Below are 26,581 nucleotides of genomic sequence, written 5' to 3' on the forward strand. Positions count from 1 at the left end.
GGGTCATTCTGGTACAGCAAAAACTAAGCAGTTCTAAAGGTCTCAAGTAAAAAGCTTCCCTCACGTTTTTTTTTTTTTTTTTTTTTTTTTTTTTTTTTTTAAACAGACAATATTGACACTGCAAGGAAATAAAATACACTAAAACCTCTGCCTTGCTCAGTTTGAGAAGTGATCCCGCAAACGTTCCTCCCCCCACCCCATCTTGTCCTAAGCAGCCTTTGCTGTTCTTTTTAAATTAAATCATGCAGGGAAAAGACATTTGATAGAATAAAGTGCAATTTCAGCGGTACAGAAATTACCATATGTGGCATAGTGGATAGGGGAGTAGGGTTCCACGTGGTTGATGTGCTTGTTTTTGCTTGCCAGTTTGTTCCACCAGTAAGCTTTTTCTCAGTAGGCTGGGTCCACTGCATATCTGATCTAAAAGGAAACTGTGGTATTAATTTTCATGCAGAGCCAACAGATACAGTAACAAAAACATAACGAACACATGCCTTAAAGCATGTGGGCATCTGAAAGCTATGGGTAGTAGAACCACTCAGGATTTCAGTAACTACTTGTAACGTTAAACAGAATCCCCAGACTTTATACTATACTCATTGCAACAGAGATATGCAAGTAATCTTACTATCATTACTGGACTGTACAGTGCAATGCTCACTAGAGTTTTATATAATTGCAAGATCTTTTATGGTGCCTCGAAGACTTAAATATAGAGCAATTGCAAGACTAATTAAATTATTTCAAACCTTAAAGGCTGACTGTTATGGTAGTCACCATAGACCACAGACTCACTGTTTCAATGCTGTTCTTGGTAGCAGATTACTTTGTAGAGTAGAGACTGTTGCCATGTCAGTGCTGGTAAACCGTGATACTGACTAGCAGCAGTCATGTCAGAATGTTATAAATATACATATGCACTTACTTTTTGGATGGAGTTCCTCCAAAGCCAAGATCTGTGAGGGTGGGAAAGAAACAGATATATAAACCCCAATGTTTTTTGTTTGTTTTATAGTAGAGGGGAGCTTTTGGTTGGTTGGTTTCAGTAACAAGTGGGAAAATAAATCTAAAAGCTTCACACTTACTTCCCACTAGATTAGCAAGAGAAGAATCGAGGTCATTTGCCAAAATTTTTCCACTTTGCTGGTTGGTTGAAGGGGCTCTTTGACTTTGTAGTGGTACTGTGGGTTGCAATACATCATCTAGAATGTTAAAAGCTAAACAAAGAACATAAAACCAACTCTTAAGAGAAGTTGCATCAAATTTAGTAAAAAGACATCCACAAACTAGAGAGACAAACACTAAGCAGCTTGAGTATTCATACATGGAGGTTCAACATGCTGGAATTGTCTAAGACTTAGGCAGAAGTAGAGCTTAACCACTTATTTTTTATAGAATACTGATCTGCCACTCTAGTAGTCTTCAGTTTTACTTCAGCAGTAACTGCTGTTATTTTTAAATTAAGTAGAAACTCCCCTAAAATTCCAGAACAAAACTTGTTAAAGATAATTTCAAAGTGTTCTAGTAGCTACTAGCAGTAATTTCACGATACTGCAGGCATCTTGAATGTACATAAGTGTTCCTTTGCTATACGTTTATAAGGACTTTGGGACAAAATAGAGCCAACCAAGAGAAAGATCATAACTCACGTTACTCTTAAAGCAAAGCATGCACACAAGTAGTTTTGCATTTCTGTAAGTACAATGCCTCTCAGTGAAGTTAGAAGGAACTCATTATCATGTATTAATACAAAACACTGAAGTCATAAGCACTGAAAACAGATTACCATAAGCTTACCCGTTAAGAGATATCCAGTGGGCCGCAAAGATTATCCCCCCAAAAGAGAGAGGAAACAGTTAGTACACAGCAGGAGATAAGTCAGAGCTAATCTTAAATAACTACAATTCAACTGATTGCCTGTTATCTCATCAGCCCTACAGTCAGCTTACAAATGGATTAAGCTATTAAGTTCTGCATTGCAAGAGCAATTATACAAAACTGTTAAACAACTGTTGCCTGTAGGGTATGAGTTAGTCAAAAACTAGTTTTTACCACTTGTAGTCCTATACTCTGGTGCTGTAGATTTTCCTCCAAAAACAGCATCAAAGTCCACATTAATTGTTGAAGGGGTTGTACTTGGAGGAGCTGAATGAAGAGGAAAACCTGAAAAAGAAATTTAGGGTAAATCAAATACACCCAAGAAATAATAGCACTCACTACAGTAAAAACAGAAAGTTTTTTTAAAAAAAGCAAGTTACCATCAACAGGCAGAGGATGATACACAGAAGCATATGTAGATTTATGACCACTGAAGTCATCTTTGTGAAAGAGAGAAGAAAAAGTCAGCTTCAGAGAGAAAAAGGAAGAAAGGACCCCCAAATTAGGTCTGCAGTTAAAATTTTAAGAATATTTAGGAATAAAAAGGGTTTTTATCCAGCAAATTTGATGTTAAAATCTCTCTTATGTTCCCCACTACAAAAGAAAAAGGAGGTTGCACTTTGAAAGAAATCAGCAGAAATTCCAGCAAATATGCAAGTCTTTGAATGTTTAGGTTGGACAAGTTGAACAAGATAATGAGTTTTTTCAACTCTAGAAATAAAACTTTAAGAAACCACATGTTGTTCACTACAGCTGGAATTAATGCACCATTTTCACTTGTTAACAAAAATTAAAGATTGGTCCAAACCACAAGAAGGCTGCACAACCCAGTTTATTAGTATTATTATCTTCAGTTGCAAAGAAATAATATGGTTGGGTTTTTGTTCGTTTTTTTACCACTAAACAGTTCCACTGTGTGTTTGGAGGAAAAGGTAGAATTGATGAAAGGGGCGGTAGATTTTACAGCTTCTTCAACTGGCTTCATGTCAAAGATGTCCAGATGAGGTGGAGAACCAACACAACCATTTGAAGACGAGAAAGGACCTTTCAGATGCAGAAGTAAAGGAAAGAATACAGAGTACAAACAGAGAAGACAGACTGAAATGACTGCATGTGAGAATCTCTAGATAAAAAACAAACCGTAAATTTCCCACACACTAATCAGACCACTTAAGATAAGAACTCTCAGTTTCAGATAAAAGCATTAACAGCTTTCTTAACTTAGAGAAAATAATTTCAGTAGTGCCATTGGGTGGAAGGGGGAGAAGGACAGTACAGTTATCTACCAAAAAAATCAGTTGCTCCACCTTTGGCTTCAGGAACATAACACTTTTAAGGTATCAGTTCCACCTATTGAAATACCAAGACTTCCATTGTCTTATTTCAGTGTTCAAGACATTTGACAAGTCTCCTGATAATTGTTTGGAAGAAGTGAGGGTATAAAGAAAGCTGTGCCCAAGAAACTGGGAATGACAGCTTTGTTAGAAGGACCCTGAAGTCACCAACATCTTTTTAATGAAGAATGTATTAAGTAACAGCTTGATGGAAAGAAGATAGTTCAGCACCTTTTCAAGTAAACCTACTTAATTTACATTTCAAAGTTTTTGAACTTTGATTTAGTTACATTTCTTCCACCCATCCCCTTTACTGAATAGCTCCTTCATTCCATATACTACACATTGTTGCTATTGCTAAGTATTAGAAAGTAACTTCTCTCTTGACAGCTCTGTCAGACTGTCAAATGTCTTTATATTCTATAAAGATTAGAAATGTTTGGGTGCAAAATAATCAAGGTTTAAGAGGTAGATTCAATTAACTATGAACTTGTATTTCATTTCTGCATTGGAAGAATTCACCCATCATTTAGCCAACTCATCCTTCTCAGCTTACCTCCCCACGCACTGCTTGCTGAAGTTGATATAGCTGGAGTACTCTGTACAGTTGGAACGAAGGCAGGCTGAAGATCAAAAAGATCACTAGAGAGGTTGGGCATGCTGAAAATGAACACAGAGAGAAAAATTAAGATATATAATATGCATCATATCCTTGTGTCATACACAAATTCACACCAATCGCATCTTTCCCCCCCCCCATTACTTCTGTTTTGTAGCGTTTCTTATCAAACGATAACAAGAATCCAGTGAATCCACCAGGAAAGCAAGAAGTTATTCTTCAGAATTACTTTAGAAATATCTAGAGTCAACACTCGCAGCTGATTGCAAACTGCCATGATAATACAAGAAGTTACCTCTCACCTATTTGTTGTGGGTGCTGGTACTGCAAAGAGGTCAACAGCTACACTGGTATTCACACTTTTTCCTGATAAGGTGCTTGGGGATGCTGATGTGGAAGTGGAATTTGATACTACAGAAATCTCTCTTAATCGCTGCTCCTGAAAGATAAGATGTACAGTTTGAAGTTTAGTGTTATTTATCAACCCTTCAGACCTTTTCCAAAAGGCTATTTTAAGCACAGTCTTTAAAAAAAAAACCACTATTCTTCTTTAAAGTACTGAAAATTGAAAGCCAATCCAAGTTAAAGATAGGAGTACTTGTTTTAACACAGCCTTAATAGGCTACAGAAAGAGTTTGGAAAGCCTCAAGTCCCACCTTGGTACCTATAACTGTCTAGAAGCAGAACACACTCAAGTTACACATTTTAGGCTACCTTCATAGAGAGACAGGTCAATGGACCTCTGTTCTAAAAGATCCCTTATAATCTGATCCAGATTCTCAAAAGTTAAAGTGACAGTATGCATCCTAATATCACCTATGTGGTGTTGCTTTTAAACTAGATTTTTCTTTTACTAGTTTATGCTATTAGTTTCAGGTCACATCCCTTGTTGCTTTTAGACATGCTCACTGCATTTACATAGCATGTGTCAAAGCAGAGGTGTCTTTTTTATACCACTTACATTAGGCAAGTGGAAGAAGCTGAGTTAGCTTGCAAGTTCGCCCCCAACCCAACTGAAATTCCCCAGTTTTATTTGTCACTTACAGCAGCTACAACTCCTGTTACAGGAGAAGCAGGAAAGATAGGATACACCTGATAGAACCCCCAAGGAGAAAAAAAGAAACACAGCAGCACCACAACACTTGCAGAGGTTTTCAAGTTAAGCAGTTCAGCAGCTGGCAGCAATCTTATAGCGAAGAACTTCTATCACATGGATTTGAAAAGTATGCCTTACATACAGTGAGAAAAGTGGAGACACTTCACTAGACTTCTGTAACTCCAGGGGTAAAGCTCAACTCTGAACTACTACCAAAGTTTACTTTCACACTCCAAATAGTTTGAAGGGTCTCACAGCACGGCCTTCTGATAGTAAGAGCAGAGATGCTTCATTGCTCACGTGTCTCTAACGATACTAAAGCAACACAAGGAAAATTGTCAACTGCCCCATTTGTGCGCAGCTTGGAACACAACAGAACTACAGACTCAGCTTTCAAGAGAGAATCATCATGTCTCGTTGGAGATTGTGTTATGCATCTTCTCAGTAAACAGTGATAAACAGCTTAAAAGTACCTGAAGGACCGGGATTCAGATCTTAAGGAAAGAATTTTACTAAGTGGGCAATTCAACAGGTATGAACAAGCAAAATGAAGTGCATTAAGGAACCAAAAGAGAACACACCAGTTCTCTTTCATGCATTATTGTTCAAAGTCCATTAATTATACCTAAATACTCATAAATACTTTCAAATGGTGCAAGTTAAATGATAGAATTATAAGAAAAAGCAGCTAAATTCGGACAGCACTATAGCAAATATTCTCGTTATGAGTAACAGTACTGAAGAATCACACTACAGCAATGTTCCATACATCATAGGGAAAAATAATTCTCTCCTACCAATAATCAGTCTTACAACAGCAATGTTGGATGTTCAGCTGTTGAGACAGAACCTAGAGCTGTTCTACACTCGTGTCATGAATCCTTGAGATATACTCTTCCTTACAAGAGATTGTTCTTTAATTGATCTACTTTAGCTATCTGCTATTCAGATCACATTCCTCAGAGGGGTCACCATATTACTGGCAGCCATCGCACCTGCATCCTACAGAAGCTTGGCCACTGAGATGAGAGTCCTCCCACCACAGAACACTTTAAGCCAATCCCATTTTTCACTCTTATCCAGTGAAAAACATCTTGGAATATAAACTTTAAAAATATATATACACACACAGTACCTTAAGTGCCTGCAGTCTAGCTTGTTCCTCCTCCAATGCCTGCTGCTTTTCTTTCTCATCCATCCTGCTAAATGACATTCCTGTGTTGGAAAGTGTGGAAACAGCACTGGATAAGGCACTAGCTCTAAAAAAAAAAAAGTAATAACATTTTATTAAGAAAACCAGTCAGGTATACATCACATAGTTTAAGTACCAAATGGTACGTTATTTCCTCCCGCCCTGGTCTTTTCTTACCTTACTCTTGGGTACAGAAAAGCAGACACCCTAATACTGAGGGGGTTTGGTGAAGAATCAGAATCATTTAAGTTGGAAAAGACCTTCAAGACTGTCAAGTTCAAGCGTCAACCTGACCTCCTGAGTCCCATCACTGAGCTATGCCCTTTGGTGCCACAGATGTGCCATGGATACACAGGATTTCACCCTCTTCAATTAGAAGTACTGTTCACATACATCGATACCTTTCCTGACAGAAAGGTTAACAACTCCTGTCAGCACAGAGCATCTAAGCTAATTCAGTAACGAGAAGGGACTGAAGAACTTTCATAAGCAGGTTAAGACAGATTCACAGTCTCAGAGGTAAACAGCTGACAATAAAGACAAATACCAGCCTATCCTGGGTAAAAAAAAAAAAAAAAAAAAGAAAACTTAACCCCCCAATACTGTACAAGTCTTTTAAGCCACAGGACTTCAAACAAGAGGAACAAAGAATACTATACAAGGTCTCAGCTCAATGGACTATTACAGAACAGTAAATACCTGTCAGACACAGAGAAATATATATCTAAATATCAAATGTGACAAAGCAATCAGAATATTACTAGATGCATCATTTACACTTCTAAGAAAACACATTTGGAAGTGAATTAAATTCAAGAGGACAATCCCAAGTGATTGAATCCCAAAACTTCTCAATAAGATTATGACAAATCCTAAGTAGAGGCATTGTTGCCATTCATTTGGTGCTCACCTGCTGGCAGCGGAGACTTCTTTTGTTTTCTTTCCCTCCAGAGAAGCCAAATGCTGCTCCAGTGCTTCAAGCAAGCTGCTGGGTGCCTAAAATTAGAGTATTTATAAACCACTGCTTCTAGACAGGACCTCAATGCTCAGTACACAGGTCATTTTCCCCATCAAATAAAAAACAAGCAAAAACCCCACATCACTAACTGTGCCTTTGGGTACTGCTGTCAACCTGCATGCCTGAATTCTATCCAGCCAGTTGCGGTTCTTTAAAAGGAGTGGTGCCAGAGACACAAAGCAAGGATCCTCTCAGAGCAGGTCTGCTTCTGTGTGCACACGCTGGACTCTTGGTTTTAGCGACAGTATTTGCTACGTTAAGGTTAATCCAATATGTTAAGATTTATCAAATAGTCATAGCTCATTCAGCAGTAACTCTATAAACTTGCAGAAATGAAGCCCTGTGCATCACTGATCCCCTCCCTCGTCACAACAAGAAGCCAATCACTTCTATTGAATCAAATATTCACAAAGGCTTGCATTAGAAACACTTGACAACAGGATGTTAAGCTGGATTAAAGAAAACAATCAAGCTCAACCTTATCCCACCAATATCATCACAGACAATATCTATCCAACACACCATTATACAACAAACCAACCCCATTTCTCCAAAGCCTTTGGCAGCCTAATTAGAAACTAACAACATTACATCAGAGTTACAGATTCCATGCCCCCAAATGCGTTACCTATGAGAAGTTTTTAAGCAAAGTGTTTAAAGAAATGAAGATTCCTAAAACCAGACTTCCCTCCACTTGAACCCAGCAGCAAGCCAGGTATTAGAATGCCACACTAAACACAAGGTGAAACTTCAGACATCTAAATGAGTTAAGTGAACACTGCTCATGAGCTTATGAAGACTTGAGAACAGTGATGACATCTTTCAATAGCCAGGACAAATATGTAACTGACAGGCAACAAAAAAAGAGCAAGCATAAAATATAAAGATTGAACTACAGCGGAAGTGCTTTCATTCCTACAGAAAGCAAGGAAAAAAAAGTGCCAATCACAACGTTTCCTGTCCACTATATACTTGAATTTACTACAGAAACGTTTCTTACATGCTAAAGGAAACCTCTTCACAGCTCACACAGAATTTGAACCGATCTTAATTACAGTCTTAGCAGGAAATAAGGTATCTCAGAAATCATGCTATGAAAAATCTTCCAGAAAGCAAAACACTTAGGCTGGCACTGCTGGAAGAGTTCAGTGCCTTGCTGTTCCAGCCACGTTGCTCTCATGGCTTTTTAACTACATAGCCCATGCTTCACAGACCGAGTGCCTTAAATCCTACAGCAGGTTCAGACAAAGGGAACAGAGCTCCAAAGTTTTAAGCTACTTGCCAACTCAGCTGGCAGGGTTTTCAGAGGCTTTAAGCCTCTCTTGCCACTTACCAACTTGCAGTGGGCAAAATAAATACGATGGAATTATCTGGAAAAAAGAAAAACATACCAGCAAACAAGCTTGCTCGCACTAGCCCTTCCATACCAAAAGCTGGACCGATATACTTCCTGGAGAGTGAAAAACAATCAGACAAGCCTTTGGCCAGTTCCCCTCTGGAATACTGAACACAATCTGACTTCCCACATTCCATAAAAACTGAGTCAAGCCACAAGAGATGCAAAGAAGAACAATTAGAATAATCCTATAAAAAAAAATCCTGCTTTAAAGTTAAGGCCCAAGTTGATATGTAGATCTGTTACAGAAAGAGCAAGTTAAGGCAGTGTAGGTACCTCACTAACTGGTCATGAATAAATTCAGCATCCCAGCTAAGACAACTAACCCCAAGAGGTAACAATTTTGTTGAAATACCTTTCTAGAAAGATATTAGGGACCAAAAAAGAACCACACCCTTTTCCTACCAAGAACACCAGTTTTGTAAAAGGTATTACACGACACATTTAGGTATACAGAATACAGTCCCCTGCTACTAACACTAACTCCAAGAAGTTTTTCCTGGTCTGCATTTTTCTTCAAGGTAATGCTAAAACCTACCAGTGTGGAAAAAGCATATTCCACACTTTTCTGCTTTGTTTTAGACCCTCTAACCGACCCCCTCCTCCACCATAAAACCCAACAAAACAAAACAGTAGCTTTCTCTGAACTTTCTCTTTGCTGCAGACATCCAGCAGAGCATTACAGATTTTTATTTATTTATTTTTAAAGTGAACAGAACTTAATCGTTTTGTGCCAGAAGAAATGTCTGGGCTAATACAGATATTATCACTTGAAAAAGTCTGCACTTTATGACTCAGACTACTTCCCTCCACCCAAAGACATCTGCCAGATTAACATCCATGCAGATGAAAGTGACTGGGTTGCATTTATGAAATACAGCAACAGCTATAAACAGAAAATAAGCAACAACATTATGAAACAGGGCAACTACAAGGGAAGATATTTTCTCTATAGAAACTGGCAAAAGCAGCAGTAGTGTGAACATGAGAAATTTATTAATACTGCTGCTACACATTTTTTTCTTCCTCAATTCTGCCTAAAGAGAAATCAATTGTTCCCAGGAACAGCTTAAAGAAACTCTGAAACATGCACATCCCAGAACAGAATATACACCAGAAATCTAAACATCTAAGTACTTTGAAAAAAAATTAAATATGCAAGACCTGAAAAGAAACAGAAGACTACTGTTACAATTTACTGTCCATGATCCTGTCAGAACTCAGTGCCACAAGCACACTGAAAACTGGTATTTTTGTGAAAGCGCACCATTAAGAGATTTCAGCAAGTTGTTTTAACGTGGCACTAAACTGATGTACAGTTATAACTCTATTAAATGTCCTGAAATTTACTACAGAATGGAATTGAAATGTTTAACTGACAATGGCGCTGAAATTGACAATATACAAGATGCTGACATCCACCACCACATTTCACTTAAATATGTGAGGCAACTGTCTGAACTTATAACAAGGTAGCTCAGCTATTAGAAAAAAATATGTTTCAGCAGTAACTATAACGGGTTTTGCTCACTAGAAATTTTAGTAACAAGGAGCAGCAAAACGCGATTAAGTACCCTATTCTTGGTAAATCATTTCCCCCCCAATGCTTTGAAGAACCTTATATTCAATTAACTGGGCAAATGAGAGTACACAAACCCAGTGTACAAGCCAACGTCCTGAAGTACCACCTGAAACTCAGGTGTGATTTCATAACATACTACAGACCAGCTGAACATGCAGTACTGATCAGAAGAGTAAGATGCTAAAATCAAACAGCAATGAAAAACATCGTGCTTGTCTGCATTCATTACTTGCCCTTATCTTGCTGGTTACAATCATATTTCTTTCCTACTGCAAACGCCTAAAAGTTCTTAAAAAGGTTAATATTACTGCTCGGAGCAAGTATTAGAGATTTGTACGTGTACAACTTGAGGGGGACGTCTGACCTTCATCAGTAGTGAAAAAAATCAACAATGCAAGTTTGTGGTTTAGATTTGATTTTCATATTAAAAAGACACTGAATGAAGTTCAAGAAAATCTTCACAAGAGATCGATTAACCCACTAAATTAAATTTCATGAAGTTAGTGTAGGATTAGGTAGGACAATTCACCAAAATTTACATGTTAGCTTTTTAACTGTTTCACACTGACTCCAGTCCAACACCTTGAGTACTGTAGGCCTCAGTGGCACTCCAGAGCATTGTCTGAGTCTCCCGACTGTCAGGTTATGCTACACCACAGAAAGAACACCAAAAACCCTAGTCCTACTGGGCTGCTCCCAGGTTAGAAGTACAGTATTCCTATGAACTGAAGGAACTTGTAAAGAATAACTGTGTACTTCTGCAGATGCTCAGCAGTTCCCATTCGCCACACCAAACCACCTTTCTCACCTCTTCTCTGCCCCTCAATTTATCCTCAGTAAAATGTGTTGGCCTGTATTCCACTTTTTAGACTAAGTTTTCCAGCATGCTCGCAAGTTCCTCATATTACTGGGTAATACTGAAGACAACATTAAGAGCTAGTATAGAAACTTTGAATCTATTTAGACTTCACAGCAGTAAAAAACAAAACAATAAAACAAACAAACAAACAACTCATGACTGCATGAGCTAGCTGTAATCTTTAAGTGTTGGAATACCTGAAGTTACAGTGAAATGGAAGGTTTTCCTCAAGACACGCCAAGGTGTCTGTAGCTTATAAGCCAATTAGTCCTTTGTCGTAACACAAAAAACAAAAGTTCCTAAAAGAGCTTTTCCCTGAGTTTTGTTTTAATCAAAAAAAAGTCTTAACAGCTGCAAAGTAAAAACGCTGAGTGCATTTGATCCATGGGAAAACACACATATATACTTCCTTCAGATAAACAGAGACTAATAGAATACATTGAAGATAATTATTATGATACACACCGATCTCAAAAAACGCAGAGGACAAAATAATTGGATTATATCAGTATGATACGTACACTGACCTGAGTAAGATCTGGAATGTCACCCTGATCAATTCCAACTTGCTGGGTTTACACAAAAAAGGAGAAAAAGAAGCACGTTACTACATGCTGTGACAACAAACATAAAATCTGTGAGGTCTGAGTGTTACACAGAGGCTAACACATTGAAATGGCTCTTAATTACTTCCTGAACTGGCATGAGCTTAGCTAAAATCACACCTTAGAAATCTCAAGCACATTACTCTGCATCTCACAGCAGAAAAGCTTATTGGAAGCATTAGAAACATTGACACTGCTTACTGGAACTACTCCATTTTAAGCAGTTACTGTAAAGGAGCGTACTGTAAATACACTAACACTTAGTTCATTCTAGACCATTAATCAAATTTATAATAATCTTTTTGAAGTGTTAATATGTTGTCTGGCTATTAATAGAGATGCCTGAGAATCTCATTTCATGTTAATGAGAGTGAACAGAATTTAAAATACCTAATCTGCAGAATAATTCCCTGAGTAGTGAGAGTTATGTTACATGATTATGAATACAGACTACTGTACCAGTACATATAGCTAAAAGTTAGCCATCCCACACATGTTGAATTATTTACCTCTGCTACTTTGAGGAATTCTGACAATTTGGTCATTCTGGCTAGAAATTTCTTGTAAATATCCAAGCCTTCTTTACACTGGTTCTTCTTCATATCAAAGTATTTTTCTGAAGATGCAAATAAAAACGCTCTTGTAAGATAATACCCGTCCTGGCAAAAAGCTGACACAGCATTCTAAGTGTAAGTTTAAGACAAGCTTTGGGGAGAGAAGATACTAGTAACTCAAAGCTATCCAAGTTTTAAAGGTGACATGAATACCTGTTACCTTTTGTAATAAGTCCTCAGCTAATAGAAAAATGCTATTATTGAAATTCAGTACCTTAGAATACAATGCAAAGCTTTACAAGCACAGAAGTAAATCACTGCAATTGTTTAATTAGGCATCTGCGCTAGTATTCTAAGGTATTCATCTTATTAGCTGGAAATTATGTAGATACCATATTCCTGGTATATGGTTACATTTCTGGACCCTGTATTAATATGTTTTACTATTTGTAAGTGAACCCGATAGCCAAAAACCATCAGAATGGCTACTGAAGTGGTATATGTATCAAACTGAACTGCCAATAGCAACCACATCCTTCACTTTTTGTGGTTTTGCCCTAAATGCCTGCAGATATCTCACTGAGTAAAAATTACTGAATTAACAGAATAAACCAATCAGATGATGTTTTCATTCAGAAATTTGCTTGAATAGTCGTTATAAGAATTTCCTCATAGCTTGTCACTCTTGAGCAAAGCACTGTAGATGCCATGTACCAGGCTCATGTAGATTCAAGTACCAGCTACAAGTAACCAGGCAAAATACAAAGTATGGGAAAACAGAAGTCATTTGTGTTGTGAGTGCACTAAACATTCAAAGAGTGTTCAACACTCAAGGCTTGCTAACTGTCATGGACCAAACATCTGAGTTCAAGGAAACCAAACCAGGTATCTCACTAACCTGTAGCAATTGGACTGTAAAAGTACTACACACTGCATATTTATGGTATCTTTTTTTTAGTCTCAGTCACACTCTCACTTCCATTTATGTTTCAGGCTGTGTTCAAGGTAAAAGCATATGTTTAAGCCTAAACCAGTTGCCAGTGACACTAAGACATGCTTAATTTCATCAGAACAGAGACAGACAGTTTATTAATTACAGTCAGAAATATCTACGTTATTTCTCCCAACAACTTGCACACGATTCCAAAAGCTAAAACAAAAACCCCACAACAATAATAATTCCACATACCTAAAAGATTAATTATCCCCTCATTGTATGCTGCAAAAAGTCTAATGGAATCTTTAAATAGGAGCATAAAGGCAGCATTTATAACACCATTTGTTAGTTCATTTGGATTTGCCTGTGTAGAAAGCAATGAGAAAATAAATTAGTCTTTAATGAAATAAACTTGCACTTCAAATTGAGTGACTGTTACCTAACAACGAGCTTAAAGTACTTACATCAAAATCAAGGAGTGCATCAAGCTGGCTCTGTATGATTGGAAGGGTTTTCAGAAGCTTTTCAGCGTTCATGGTTCTCATCACTCCATCTATCCTGCAGGGTAGAAGACGTTTACAGGTTACCAAGAAACCTCCGCACATTATGTTGTTTCAACACTACTATACTGCCTCAAGGGGTCAAAAGGAGCACCAACCCATGATAAGCTCAATAACAGCTGGTACTTCCCCCTGCCCATATGAAAGACCAGGCAAAAGAAGCGGTAAGTGTCTTACCCTCTTTTCATTTTGGTGAAGTCAACTGCTACAAGTCTATATGAAAGTGCTTTTTCATTCAAGTATCTGCTATATCGCCTAATGAAGGTAGACATATCGTAGCCTAAAAGTTAAGAATATATAGGTTAGATATTTTGAAGAGGAACAGTTTCCTTCAAGTCCTTTTCAAGAACTATTCTACTAATCCATTTTGCATCAACTTGCGTAAGAGCAGCACTTCACAGGCACAATCCAGGGTCTTAAGATTCACTATTTTCTCTTTGCAGTGTAGTGTTACAGCTTCTTCCCAACTTGCTAAAATTAGAAAAGCCTTCATTGCAATTATCAGAATAAATACCTACAACAAAAAATATAAGGCAAGAACCAAGCAGCTCTTATTGTGATGTTCTAGAAAGCAGACTGAAAATGTATTCCTAGTAAAATGCCGAAGTCTTTGGTAGCTCATCTGCAATGCCTCACACCACACAAAGACTTAATGCTTTCTAACACTGGCAAATAACCAAAATGTCTCTCAGAGACTTGAAGGAGTCCTTGCTACCTATACAGTGCATTCCATGCACCTTAGCAGTTCATATTTACTCCTGAGACACTAAAATATAATTCAGAAATAGATCAGCATGCTAATAATCATCAGGTTTCTCTAGGCAGCGCAAGTGTTTACTATTTCAAATTGACAGCTCTGTAAGTACAACACATACATTGCAGGTAAATTTCTACTCAGCTAGGTAACCCAATCTCACCTTCTCGTGTCTAAATTCTTGGTCGGACATTCTTTGGTGCCTGATGCAATACAAATCATAATACTCTTTCATTTAAATGTCACTTGTCTCCCAGCGCGCACTGACACAGGCACTAATAATCACAGAGCAAAAAAGCAGTAGAGTTTTTTCCTTCAGTGAAAAATCCTTACCCTGCATGGCACTTTTGTCCAGGTAGTTATTTAGATGGAACAATGTGTTTCGCGATGCAAGATACTGGATAAAGCGCTGTTGGTGAAGAAAAAGTTGAGAATCTAACTTTTGTTGTGAGAGCCAACACACTTAAGCATATTACAAGAAAACTACACTTAGCTTGTAACTGTTTCTAATCACCTCTGCCAACAATAGAAATTACTTTAAAGAATTCACAAAAAAACCCTTGAAACTACTGATGAACAAAGCACCAAAATACAAAGTTGCGTATCTGGCAAAAGTGAGGCTTTAAATAAAAAGTCACTGCTGCCCATGAGTAAGACTAGCAATCCTAGAGGGAGCTGTTTAGGTTAACTTTGTAGTTTAGAACAGAGAAGCTGGAAAATGCAAGCTCCACTTAAATTATCTGAGCTTCCACGCATCCACTGCTGCTGTAAAGTCAGGGACCAGCTTAGTTACAAAGTTTAATTAGCAACAACAGTACTTCTAGAACCCTGGTGAACAGCAGCACTGGGGAATGGTATAATTCAGACTTACAGTTGTGCTGATCTGAGTAAATAACATTTAAGTTTTGACGAATAATAGCTGGCTCAACAAATAATACTAGAGTAAGAAACAACACATTCAGATAGTGAGGTAGTTTTAAAAGTTTCTCTTTCCACTTTTCCCATATATATGTTCTATGATTGTAAGTTCTGCATTTTTTAACTTCTTTAAATATGCTTGAATCCATAAACGAGGATTACAATCAGTATGGCCTATGAGACTTGTTACACCTTTGATCTGAATCCCTGGATGCATCCATTCAAAGCTAAGGAGCAGTTTTGGTACAAACAAATTCATGTCTTTCCCAACACAAACTGCTGCATGGGCAAACACATGCTGACTGGTAACCTGGGACTCTATGCTCAGAATTTTTTCTATGGTCCCACGTCAGCTTTTCTTTCTTTCAAGTTTCAGTATGAACAGTACTGAAAGTAGAGACTAAAATATACATACTGATTTACAGCATTCAGTTTAGCTTTATATTTGGATTACCTAGTGAATTCCAAGCAGTGAATTTTAATTCAGATTATCCCCTAATTTCAGCCTGTCATCTGTTGTAACAAGTTAAAAAACACTGTTAAGTAGGCCTTTACAGAACTAATCACGTCTTACCTCGTTTCCATACATCATGAGGTGGTGTGTTGTAATTAGAGCTTTGAACACTACGACCCAGCTACTGTTTGCAGTTCTCTCAAAGAGTGTGTCTGCCAGCTGTGGAATATTCACATTCATTTCATTTGTGCACTGTATTAGATCTAAATTAAAGAAGAAACAAAAATTAAAGCATTAGTTGCATGCTCAAAGATGATTATCCATGTGAAAAAACAAAAAGCAACAGGATAATTCATATTGGAAGATTTAACTTCAGTTCTTTAAGAAATAATTGAGCTGTTTTACATTCCCTGTTCAAACTCATTAAATTATACTGAAAAACACTGAGTATAAAGTCAAAGGCATTTCAGCAGTTTTATGGAGTTCCAACAGCTCATAACCTGCCCCAATAACCTGCCCCAGCAGAAGCTCTAGGCCCAAAGTACCATCCAAAAGCCAGTGCAGACACACTGAATACCCAACGCCTGGAGTTGTTCAATCTAACCAAAATGAAAGAGAGACAAGAGCAGAAAAGCTGAGACAGCTGCAGCCCACAAGATCAGCAAGCAGCAAGTACCTAGAGCTCAGGTCCAAGCCTGAGTACTGACACCTGAGAGCAAATGAGATGCTGCAAACCTGCGCTAAGCCTCTTCCCTGGCAGATTTATGGGCACGAGCCTGCACCTACACACCTCTCCATTCAGCTCAAGTGACCTAATCACCAACCTGCTGAGTGTACTGTGCTGGATCATGGCAGATTTCAAGCTTTTGTATCAAAAAAGCTCTTTGTGTCAGAGACTGATCATAAACTCAGCAGTAAAACATTAACTCGGAAGGTCAGAGAGCTTCAAGCCACTGTCTGAGTGCAAAACCAGAGCAGGCTCCAGCAGACACCCAGGGAAGAAGCGAAGGCACTCGCTGCACAGAGAACTGCGAGCAGGACTATTCTAAACCCCTTGAGACACGCACACTTCATTTATTCTCTTTGAGCTAACTTTGGCTCAGGTGTGATCAAAGCACGCCTCAAGGACTGGGCAATGCCAGCACAACAAACATCTACTTTGAAAAGCTTCCTTTGTGGCTTCTTCTTCAAGCCAAGTCTGGGAGCAGCCCTCTGGCTGGAGCTCAGCATTGCTGCCTCTGTGGTTTTTCTCTGCAAGTACCTGAAGAGGGGCAGGTGCTTGAGAAGCCAGGCAGCAACCCAGCATCCAGGTGCCAGCACCACCAGCTTCGCTGTCACGCTGTTAGCACCATGCAGGGGACCAATGACATTATCAACAGCAACTTGAACAAACTTGGAGGTCACGTATTGAGATAGTTTAGGACAGATTATGCGATAGAAATATTGCATTTCATCTTTTTATCTGCTCTAGTGCAGTGAATATACTACAGATGTAACTCAATTAGGAACCTGTTTAATAAGAGCATATTTTAAAGTCCTATAATTAAGGATCACTAATGGATACTTTGAGTAATTTTACTTTCAGTTTCTCTGTCTATTAAGAGTTTTAGGTAGCTTTCTGCTTCAATAAGATATTTGAAGACACTAATAACCTTACTGATGTCACTCCAACATCAGAAGTTTCCAAATACATACAAAACACTCAAGTTGGGATGAAAACTTTCATCCCTAATAATAACAGGCAAAACCACCGAAATAACTGTACAGATAGAAGAGCCCTGAAAAGGAGCCTGAGGCAAGCTATACATCAAAATCGGATTGTTTAGTAAAATATGTCACTGTACAAATATGAAGAACCTCAAAGAGTCATTTTACAGATGCCTCTCACCACTTATGGCTGTACCATCCTCAGATGCTGTGTCAAAGTAAATCATATTTTAAGATCTCTTGAAGCCCAAACTGTCCATAGACAATTATTGTTCCATATAATGAAGCAAGATCCAATTTGAAAATTTATACATAGACAAAAACCTGAATTTTAATTCAATAGTCTCATCTACTGAATGAGAACTTTGTTATAACATTTCTAAGTAATTCTGTCAGAGCACATTAGGACAAATAAGTCTTCCTGAATCCATTCATTTTATAAGCATTATCAAGACGTTGCTGTTAGCTTTAGCTCAGTATTTTCATACAACTGGATTGTAACCAACAAAAAATGTTGCAGAACTCTTACAAGTTGTAATTCCTCTTCTCAGTTTACAAAAAATAAAAAATAAAAAAAATAAAAATCCACCACCACCAAAAAAACACCAGGAAGGACGCTGAGCAGTATCTGTAACTACTAATAGGTAACGGTTAAAAGCATTCCATTAAACTGCTGAGGTCAAAGACCACACAGATAGCCTGCTGAAAGCAGCATTTCCACATAAAGTTCTTCTCCTTCCCATAACCACGAAGCAAGTCAATTTCTTCTCTGATGATATAGTGAACATTAAGAGTGCTTATTATTTAATAAGTAGAACCGTAAAGGAAGATCCAAGCTAAAAACAACTTTCTGTTCTCAGAGAGAAACAGCAGCCAGGTTCATCTCCTGGGTATTTTACTAGAGAGATTTTTGTTTCATGCAATCTTGTCACCTGCCCTCAGCTAAGGCTAAGATGATGCTGAACACCTGGGAGATTTCTTGTCTGTATTTGTCTTTTTTTAAAAAAAAAAAAAACAAAAAAAAACCACACAATTAGTAACAATATTATTAAGGGCTAGTCCCACATTTGAATTCCAGCATTCGAAATCTTTAACAAAAAAAGCAAAAATTTATCTAAAGTCTTTTTTTGTTTTGTTTTTTAAAGGCTGCAGTAGGATCCCTACATAAAAAACAAAATGCATAGATTTGTTAAACCTGGCAGCAAAGGAGGAAAAGACTATTAACACCCTACATCTGGAAACACAAAGGAACACATGCACCTGAGAGACTGACAGCTGGGCAACGGTAATAGGGATGTTGGCTGCAAAACCTGCCTTGAATGGGATGAAAGGTGTTGTAGGGCAAGCGACACTTGCTCTCTTATCACACCACTTATATAAACACTTTCTAACTCAAAACATTTTGCCAGTCACACAGGGGAATCGCTTCCACTGCAAATGAAACCCTGGTGCAATTTCTAGGATACAATTTAGAAACTTGTTAACATCACACAGGAAAAATAAAATAAACTCAATCAGCTTTAAACCAGAAGAGCACTGCAGGGGATTTCAAGCAGCCTAGATCATCTGTGGAAACCTTACTGCCTAGAAGAGCACTAAGGATTTTTCTTCGACAGCTCATCTGAAATACTGGCACATCATCTGTGAAACCACACAGCTCTTCAGAGAGCAGCATGTGGAAATCCAGATATAAAAATCAGTTTGCTGGAAATTCCTCAGCCAGGCACTGACAAAAACCAACATACTTTTCAACATTAAAGCAACAAGAAAGTAATCATTTTCTTCATTCGGAAATGATTCTTGCAAGACACCTGTAATACAGGAGTTAAGGCAACCGCAATTGCTGAATATTCCCATATTTCTTCCCTTCCATCACGGGAGAGAAACGGCTCTAAGACAGGCAGATATAAGAATTAAGACCAATTGTCTTAACCCAGCAGTCTTTAAAAAAATGACTTTTTTGGAAGTTACACTGTGAAGTAAAACCAGAAGGAACACCTGAGCAGACTTTCTCAATGCAGTCTAGGGAATATCACAATTCCAGCTGGAGGATTAAGGGATATCACCTGATTAATAGAAGTGGTTATGTCCATGTATTCTTATAGTGAAGATCTGATAGCAACCTAAATTTCTTTTACATGGTAGCTAAATCTGAACTGTCTTAGAATTACAGTTGCTAGAAGCAACATTAATTCAGGGATTCTGTCCCATTCCCCCACCAAACAAGGTTACAAGATAAAAAGTTTTCAAAAAGCCTTTATAAAAAGTTTTAAGCAATTGCTACATTTAAAAAAATAAAATAAAGCATTTACAGATTCTAACATTAACTCAGGTATTTCTATTGGTGTTTTCATTTTGTTGTTTGAGTCAAATTGAACAGCTTCGCAGAGGACTAGAGAGTTTCAAATTAAAGACTGGCACCTTACTGCCTGGGCGTATGTCTCCGTGCGGTATCACAAGTGACATATCTCTAAGAGCCAAACTGCATCAGCATTGGCCAGCCAGTCATCAGCTCCAGCTGCCAAAAGAATGGGCAGATACAAAACATCCCCGACCTGTGACAGTCACAATGTGACATTACTGGCAACATTTGAATCCCTCATGGCTTGGTGGAACCCTCAACTTTCACCTGAAGTGAAAGGCTTAATAGCCCAATTTTGTTACATAATACAATTTTGAAGTACCTAAATTATCACTTCTTACAAGACTTCTAAAGCCTGTACATGTACAGCAGTCTTAAGTCTTGATGAGCAACACTAACCACTTTCCCCTCCCATCTGCTTCTTAAGAGGGCTGTGTACAAGGTATAAAGAGAGAAAAAAACTGCAGTTTTACTGTGTTCATTTACAAGTTTAATATACAATTCACTTGAGGGTTTGTGCTTTCTAAATTTTGGTCCAGCTTGGCTACAGCTTTAAGTTATGTATTTTTAAAATGTTTTTTCCACAGTTAGCCGGGAAGAGAGATGTCACCAAAAGAAGCACCAAGCCCCACTCCACTACAACCCAAATTCAGGAGGCTGAGGCAAAGCGAGACAGTCAAAAACGTGGGGAAGAAAACACAAGGCTTCAAGAGCTTCACAGAGGAAAAAGAACAACCACTGTGTAACATTTTATTTTATCCTGAAATATTACAAAATACTACAGAAATAGCTCTGCTGACTTATTTAGAACACTGCGACCTACTTTAAAAGAAAAAAAATACATCAAGTATCCCCATTGACATTGCTTAGGTTTTTTTTTTTTTTTTGCTCTTTAAGAAAAATAACTATACCACCCAGCAGCTAGCAAGGCCCGAGGCTCCAAATACTAGCTTACATATTGCATGCATAACATCTTCCTGCTTATACCCATACCGTAATATTAAAGTCTCCCTTGCTAAGGAAGTTTAGCAATAAAGGGACTTTAGGAAATTATCTGAATCGAGTCCAGAGACTGATACTCCTCTGTGATCCTCAATACAACTGTCAACTCTCAAAACATGTTCTTGGTGAACTTTTTTTTTGAGCAGCAATTACAAGTAATACCAAATGGCGTACATTTTTAATGACATGCACATGCAGGGACCAAGGTGCAACTAGCAGTGTTTTGCATTAAGTCCAAGCTATGTTTTATTTCATATTGTACTTTGAAAACTACTTGCACTGTGTCTTTGAAACTACGCTGTGTGATTGTTCCAGAGATAACAGTATTTAAACTTGTATCTCATCTGCTTACGTTCAATACAACTAAGTTTTGCTTACAGATGTACAAGTAAAAAAAATTTAAGAAGTGTAATACATAGGTTTGCAGATGTTTGAAAAGCAGCACATGCATATGCTGAATGAAGACTGAAGAATATTTACTGGGATTTATTTTTTTTTAAAAGCTCTTTGCAAAGGTATTCATGGTACCACATTTCACATCTTCTTCTTCCACCCCACCACAGTCCTCCTGTACTCCAGAGCTACAGTCAGCACAACAAGCTTTTTATTTTTTTTTTAGACAAAAGAATGATAGAAAACAACTGACACCAAAACACAGAACTCATTTGGGACGTAAGAACCTTCAAGGAGACTGACAACTCTGAACAGATTTCTATCAAGAGATATTCAAAGGAATACGACAGTCACAATGCCACTTTATCCTATTCTCAAGATACAGTTTTTCCAGATGTCCATTTTCTTACTTTGCGAAGTGAATGACATCAGTTTCGAACAACACACTACCTCTTCGCAGCTTCAGAAACTTTCAAGCTATTGAGCAAACTGTCACCGATTTCTGGCTTCCTGTCATGTTGCCATTTCTGGACATAAGGGTTACCTCAAAGTTGTTCTACCTCAGGCAGAAAATGAAACAAGGTAACATAACGGTATAATGAAAAGAATCGTCAATTACCCAGCTTGAAGACTTTCAACTTCAACCCAGTAGCTGCAATATTTACTACTGCACCTGGCTTCCACGCATCCAGATCAATAAGAAATATACTTGGTTTATCTATTTGATCCATGTCAAAGGCTTTCATGCAAGATGTCTATTTCAACAGATGAGTGCCGCAGCACCAAAGAGCCAAACTGTCCTCAACAATTAACAGAATATGCTTCTTCTGAGAGCCTGAACAGCAGACTCTCCATGGTACCATCAGCTGGAAGGAGTCCCACAAAGCCACCAGCCTGGTCCCTGGACTCTGAAGGAAGCAGTAACCAGCTTCGCCTCGCCTTTGCTCTCCCTAGTGTAAAGGCACACACTTAGTTTGCTTTTCATAGAAGGTGCATGGAGGTACTACACAACACGCAACGTTTGCAGCATTCGTTGCACAATTGAGCAAAGAACAACTTCAAGTGCTATGCAGTTATTAAAAACTGAAACAAAGCAACACCACTGATAATTCTGCAGATAGCGGGGGCAGCTTCCGGCATCTTTTGGTATATAAAAAAAGGAGTTTCAACATACTCAGTTGACATATACCAGCAATAAGGCGCTGTCCTTTAGGGAAGATGCAATCGACCTTCTCCCATCCTCACCTCCAGCCTTCCAGCACAGCCCCAAGACAACTGTATTTCAGGACAGGCTAGAGGCAGCTGCATCCCACCAGAGGCACACAAAAGCGCCCGACAGCACCACGGGATGCCTGACTTCTGTCTCAGACAGATCCCCTACCACATGAACCGTCTTTCCCCGGGTGCAGGGCTCGGGAGTTGGGAAGCTCTCAGGGGGCAGAGGGGCTGCTGCCGCCCAAATATCGCCCCGCGGCTCGGACGGGGCTCGCAGCTCCCACGTGGAGGCAAGCTGGGGGAAGCCGTGGCTACCGACACGGCCCCTACTCACAGTCCAGGTGCTTCTTCTTGGGGCCCATCACCTCGTGGGTCGTCGCCTTGCAGACGGCTTTCGCGACGGCCGAGCCGGTGACGCTGTGCTGCGCCGCCGCGATGCGGTCGGTGAGCGACTGCCCCGACATGGCGGGGCTCCCGCTGCCTCCCCCGGGGAAGGACGACGGCGAGGAAGGTGGCCGGGGACGATGAGGAGGAGGAGGAGGAGGATAAGAACGAGGAAGAGAAGGAAAGCAGCCGGCCCGGGCTGCGCCGCGCCTTCCCCTTTCACATTTCCACTCCCCGACAAAATGGCGGCGGCGGCGCCGTCAGGTGACCGAGCGGCCGCCCCGCTCCGCCCCGGGAGGCGGCCGGAGCCCTGGAACAGCCTCGCGGCTCTCCCCGCCGGCCCCCCGGGGTTGTGCGGGGCTGAGGAGCCGGCTCGGTTTCCCCGCACCACGTATGCACGCTCCGCAGCCCTAGCCCGAGGTATCCCCTGCGGCAGTGACTGCCCAGGGGCTGCGCGCGGAGCGAGGCGACCCTCCTGTGCCCGCCTGAGGAGAAGCACCGTCGAAACGGTGGAAGAACTGATTTAATGGCACTTTTTAACCACAGGTTTTTGTGGGCCGGGTTGTCTCAGTTTGCCTTGGGTAGTGACATTGGCTGCTGCGGGATCGTGGGGGTGTAAAAGTACCGTACAGTATCACCTCATGCTGTCGGAATAAGTGCTCCTCAAAAAACTTGTCCCTTGCTGGATTTATCTGCACAAGCAGATCCATAACAGGATGAAACACGGCCCATCTCGTAGAGCCGATGGCAAGTCTGGTGTCTGACACCGAGTCCCCATCCTTCGGCCATGCACCCACTCCAGGGCCGCTGAGGAGCCTGACAGGAGGTGACCCTGGGGCCTGCTCATGTGTGGTGGGCATTGACCCAATATTGAGGACATTGTTTACTTAAAGTACAGCAAAGAACTGGGCAGGACAAGAACTGGGTGAGGGGTGCAGCCAAAACTGGGGTGAGGAGTGGTAGTTCACTGCGTGGGAGCTCATTTGTTTGCTGTTTTCCTGAAAGCAAGCAAGAGCGTGCTTAGCTTTTGCCAAGCATGGCAGTGGTTTCTGTCATGCGACCACCAGCCTGTTACAGCTGGACTGTTACCAGCAAAATACTTCGAACAATCATCAATCAAACATTAATGACACCTCGCCAGCAGACTTAAACAAACAGCCTAACACTGGTAGGCTCAGTTGCTCACAAGTGATTACCTTGATCCTGCTGTCCTGGCTGTCTTCGTACCAACTCATTAGTTGGCTACAAATACGACAGAGATTTACACAGCGTGAGAGAAATGAGCAAGGTCTTCTCCTGAGGAGAGCTGCTCTGCACCAGGAAATCAATAGTCCTGTTCGGGATCTGGCTCACTCAAATGGGTCAGCTCAGCTTGATTTTCAAAATATTCTTTAAGAAGCCATCATCTCTTCTCATCCACATAAATGGCATCTCTTCCTGGAGTAAGAAGAGAGAGCAAAAAGCATTTCTGCAGAAAACATCTGACTTGGGATTTGCTCCTTTGCCTGTTTGGTGACCACACACACTTTGCCTTCTGTGAAAGTATGTTTGAGTTTCCAGACCAAGATGAGGAATTTCCCTTTTGAACATTTAGCAGAGTGAGGAGAGGTGTTTTCTGCAATAGAGTCCAAGAGTATCAATAAAGTGATAGCACATTACTTCAAACTGGACATCACAGGGAAACTGAGGTAAAAATAATTCTGATTTATGATTCCAGCCAGAAAAGGACATCCATCCCCACCACGAAAAGCAAATGCTTACTTCTTATATTCTGTGCTGCTCCACACAGCCCTCCAAATGGCTGTTGTGACGTGATTGTTATCCTAGCATTATGGTTTCCAAAGACAGTATTTCCCTGAATGACAATGAGGAAGTTTCGCTGCTGCTGCGAATCATTAATTATTTTTCCATCATGCCTTGAGGCCCCGGTGAGGACTCATTCAGTACTCAACTGCACAGGAAAACTTCGGAAGAGACCGCTGCCTCAGGTGCTGCATTCTCGGTGAGTGTCTTCAGACCTGATTTTATCTGAAAAACGTGTAGCCATTTGTCCTTCAAAACATGCATACAATAAAGATCCTGTTGAAAGGCATGATGCCCCCGTAGAAATACTAGCGGTCCTATGATCCAGGGTGGATAAAGTTGTGAATGAAGCATTTCTATAACCCTAAGGGCATAAATGCATTAAAACGTGGTCATTGCTAATGAAGATCATGAACATTTCCTGTGGAGAAAAAGCTTATAAACTTTTTATTCCTACTGGCAGCAGTCAGTTTCTAGCTGCCTTATTTTTGCCTTAAGACTCGTAGTTTCTGGAAAAATAATTTTGAAGCTTCAAAGCCTGAGGAAACATCAAAACAGTAAGAAAAGAGATGGAAAGATTAAATACTCATTATAAATGTCTCAGTCTCTTAGGGCTTGTCTAAACAGGGAAGCTATTTCGAAATAAGTGAGGGTGTGAGCTGAAGCACAACAACTATTCAGCACTACCTTCATCCCCAACAGGGAATTTCCTATATTGTTCTATTTCAAAAAGCCAAAATTTCACAAAAGTGCCAGAGTTCAGTGTGTCCCATTGGCTAGGCAGCTATATCTCTGTCTGCACTGGGTTTACTGGTCAGGCCCAAATATGAGTTCAAATTTCTGTCTTTACTCAGGCCGTTAAGCTCGCTCCAAATTCAGTCCACCCTGCGCACAACTTGGGTGACTGAAGATCATGACCTTCAGCATGAACTTCTGCCCAGGCTATCACAACAAACAATCTGTGAAACCTAGAAGCCAACCGATAGGAAACACTAGTCAGTTGTTTTTTTTGGTGTTGAGGCCACCTCAGTGGATTGCTTTATAAACATGCCTTCTGCCAGTTTAATTCATTAATTAAAGTGAGTGCCTGCATGATTCCTATTCCAGATGACATTACGTGGGGATAGGTTACTCAAAAGAATTATTCCAAATCATAAAACATATTACAGGTCCAACTGCCATGGTCATAGGATCATAGGAAAATCTGGTTTGGGAAGGACCGCTGGGGATCATGTAGTTCAGCTTGACCTAAAAGCAGGTCTGGCCTCAATGGTGGATCAGGTTGCTCAGGTCCCATTCAGAACAGCACTGGAGATCTCCAAGGAAGGAGACTCCCCAGCCACTGGGGGCAACCTCTGTTATTCATATCCATTGTCAATATGGTGTTACTCACATTTTCCAGAAGGAGCAAATCTTAGGTAGGCAAGATGGCTATTGAGACACCTGATATCTTATGGATCTGTTGGTGAATTTCAGCAACCTTCAACAAAAGGATAAAAGTCATATATGTTGTCGTTCTCGTAAGGTTCTTGGAAATAGTGTGGTCAAGAAGGCCAAGGTGTCTGTCCAGAAGGAAAATCAGAGGTATTAGCACACATTGTATATATGTCAGTGTACTTGGGAAAGAATCGTTATAAATATCTGTAAATCAGGTAAAACATTTCTCAGAAGCTGCTTCTTCTTCGATACTGAAATTATTCTGCTATGCAATACAATTTATATGTATAAGGAAATGAGGTGCTTGCTGCTTATACATTTATAAGGAAACCAGAACCATTTGCTTTTTTTCCAAGTGCATCTATTCCTAGATATATGTTAAAATACTTAATATTATACAGAAGTGCTTGATAAAGAAGAAATAATAGAAATAATTTGTAGGGACTTGGTTCAAGTTCACCCCTGCATTTCTCTGGGTTGTTGCACCCTGCCATCAAACACCTCTTATGTCCTGCGGTTCGA

General features: G+C 39.7%; 1 protein-coding gene across 16 annotated transcripts in view; it reads right to left on the minus strand.

Moving 5' to 3' along the window:
- LOC121077331 (prefoldin subunit 3) overlaps positions 1–23,118 on the minus strand; it is a 39,546-nt gene extending 16,428 nt beyond the window's left edge. For 2 of the 16 annotated variants that reach the window (XM_040572506.1, XM_040572505.1), the window contains exons 1-18: positions 22,770–23,086; positions 15,877–16,019; positions 14,718–14,793; positions 13,808–13,910; positions 13,535–13,628; positions 13,323–13,434; positions 12,089–12,195; positions 11,496–11,543; positions 7,030–7,115; positions 6,063–6,186; positions 4,134–4,270; positions 3,769–3,872; positions 2,776–2,922; positions 2,259–2,318; positions 2,053–2,163; positions 1,086–1,202; positions 926–956; positions 300–420 (exon numbers count right to left, since the gene is read on the minus strand). In XM_040572506.1, the coding sequence (XP_040428440.1) occupies positions 300–420; positions 926–956; positions 1,086–1,202; positions 2,053–2,163; positions 2,259–2,318; positions 2,776–2,922; positions 3,769–3,872; positions 4,134–4,270; positions 6,063–6,186; positions 7,030–7,115; positions 11,496–11,543; positions 12,089–12,195; positions 13,323–13,434; positions 13,535–13,628; positions 13,808–13,910; positions 14,718–14,793; positions 15,877–16,019; positions 22,770–22,899 (1,851 nt within the window). In that variant the 5' untranslated portion in view covers positions 22,900–23,086. Of the gene's footprint in view, positions 1–299; positions 421–925; positions 957–1,085; positions 1,218–2,052; positions 2,164–2,258; positions 2,319–2,775; positions 2,923–3,768; positions 3,873–4,133; positions 4,271–6,062; positions 6,187–7,029; positions 7,116–11,495; positions 11,544–12,088; positions 12,196–13,322; positions 13,435–13,534; positions 13,629–13,807; positions 13,911–14,717; positions 14,794–15,876; positions 16,020–22,769 lie in introns of all 16 variants that reach the window. The other 14 variants (XM_040572508.1, XM_040572507.1, XM_040572516.1 and 11 more) reach the window with 12 other exon arrangements.
- Positions 23,119–26,581: the final 3,463 nt, after the last annotated feature.

Source organism: Cygnus olor, chromosome 13 (genome assembly GCF_009769625.2).
Source record: "Cygnus olor isolate bCygOlo1 chromosome 13, bCygOlo1.pri.v2, whole genome shotgun sequence".
Lineage (NCBI taxonomy): Eukaryota > Metazoa > Chordata > Aves > Anseriformes > Anatidae > Cygnus > Cygnus olor.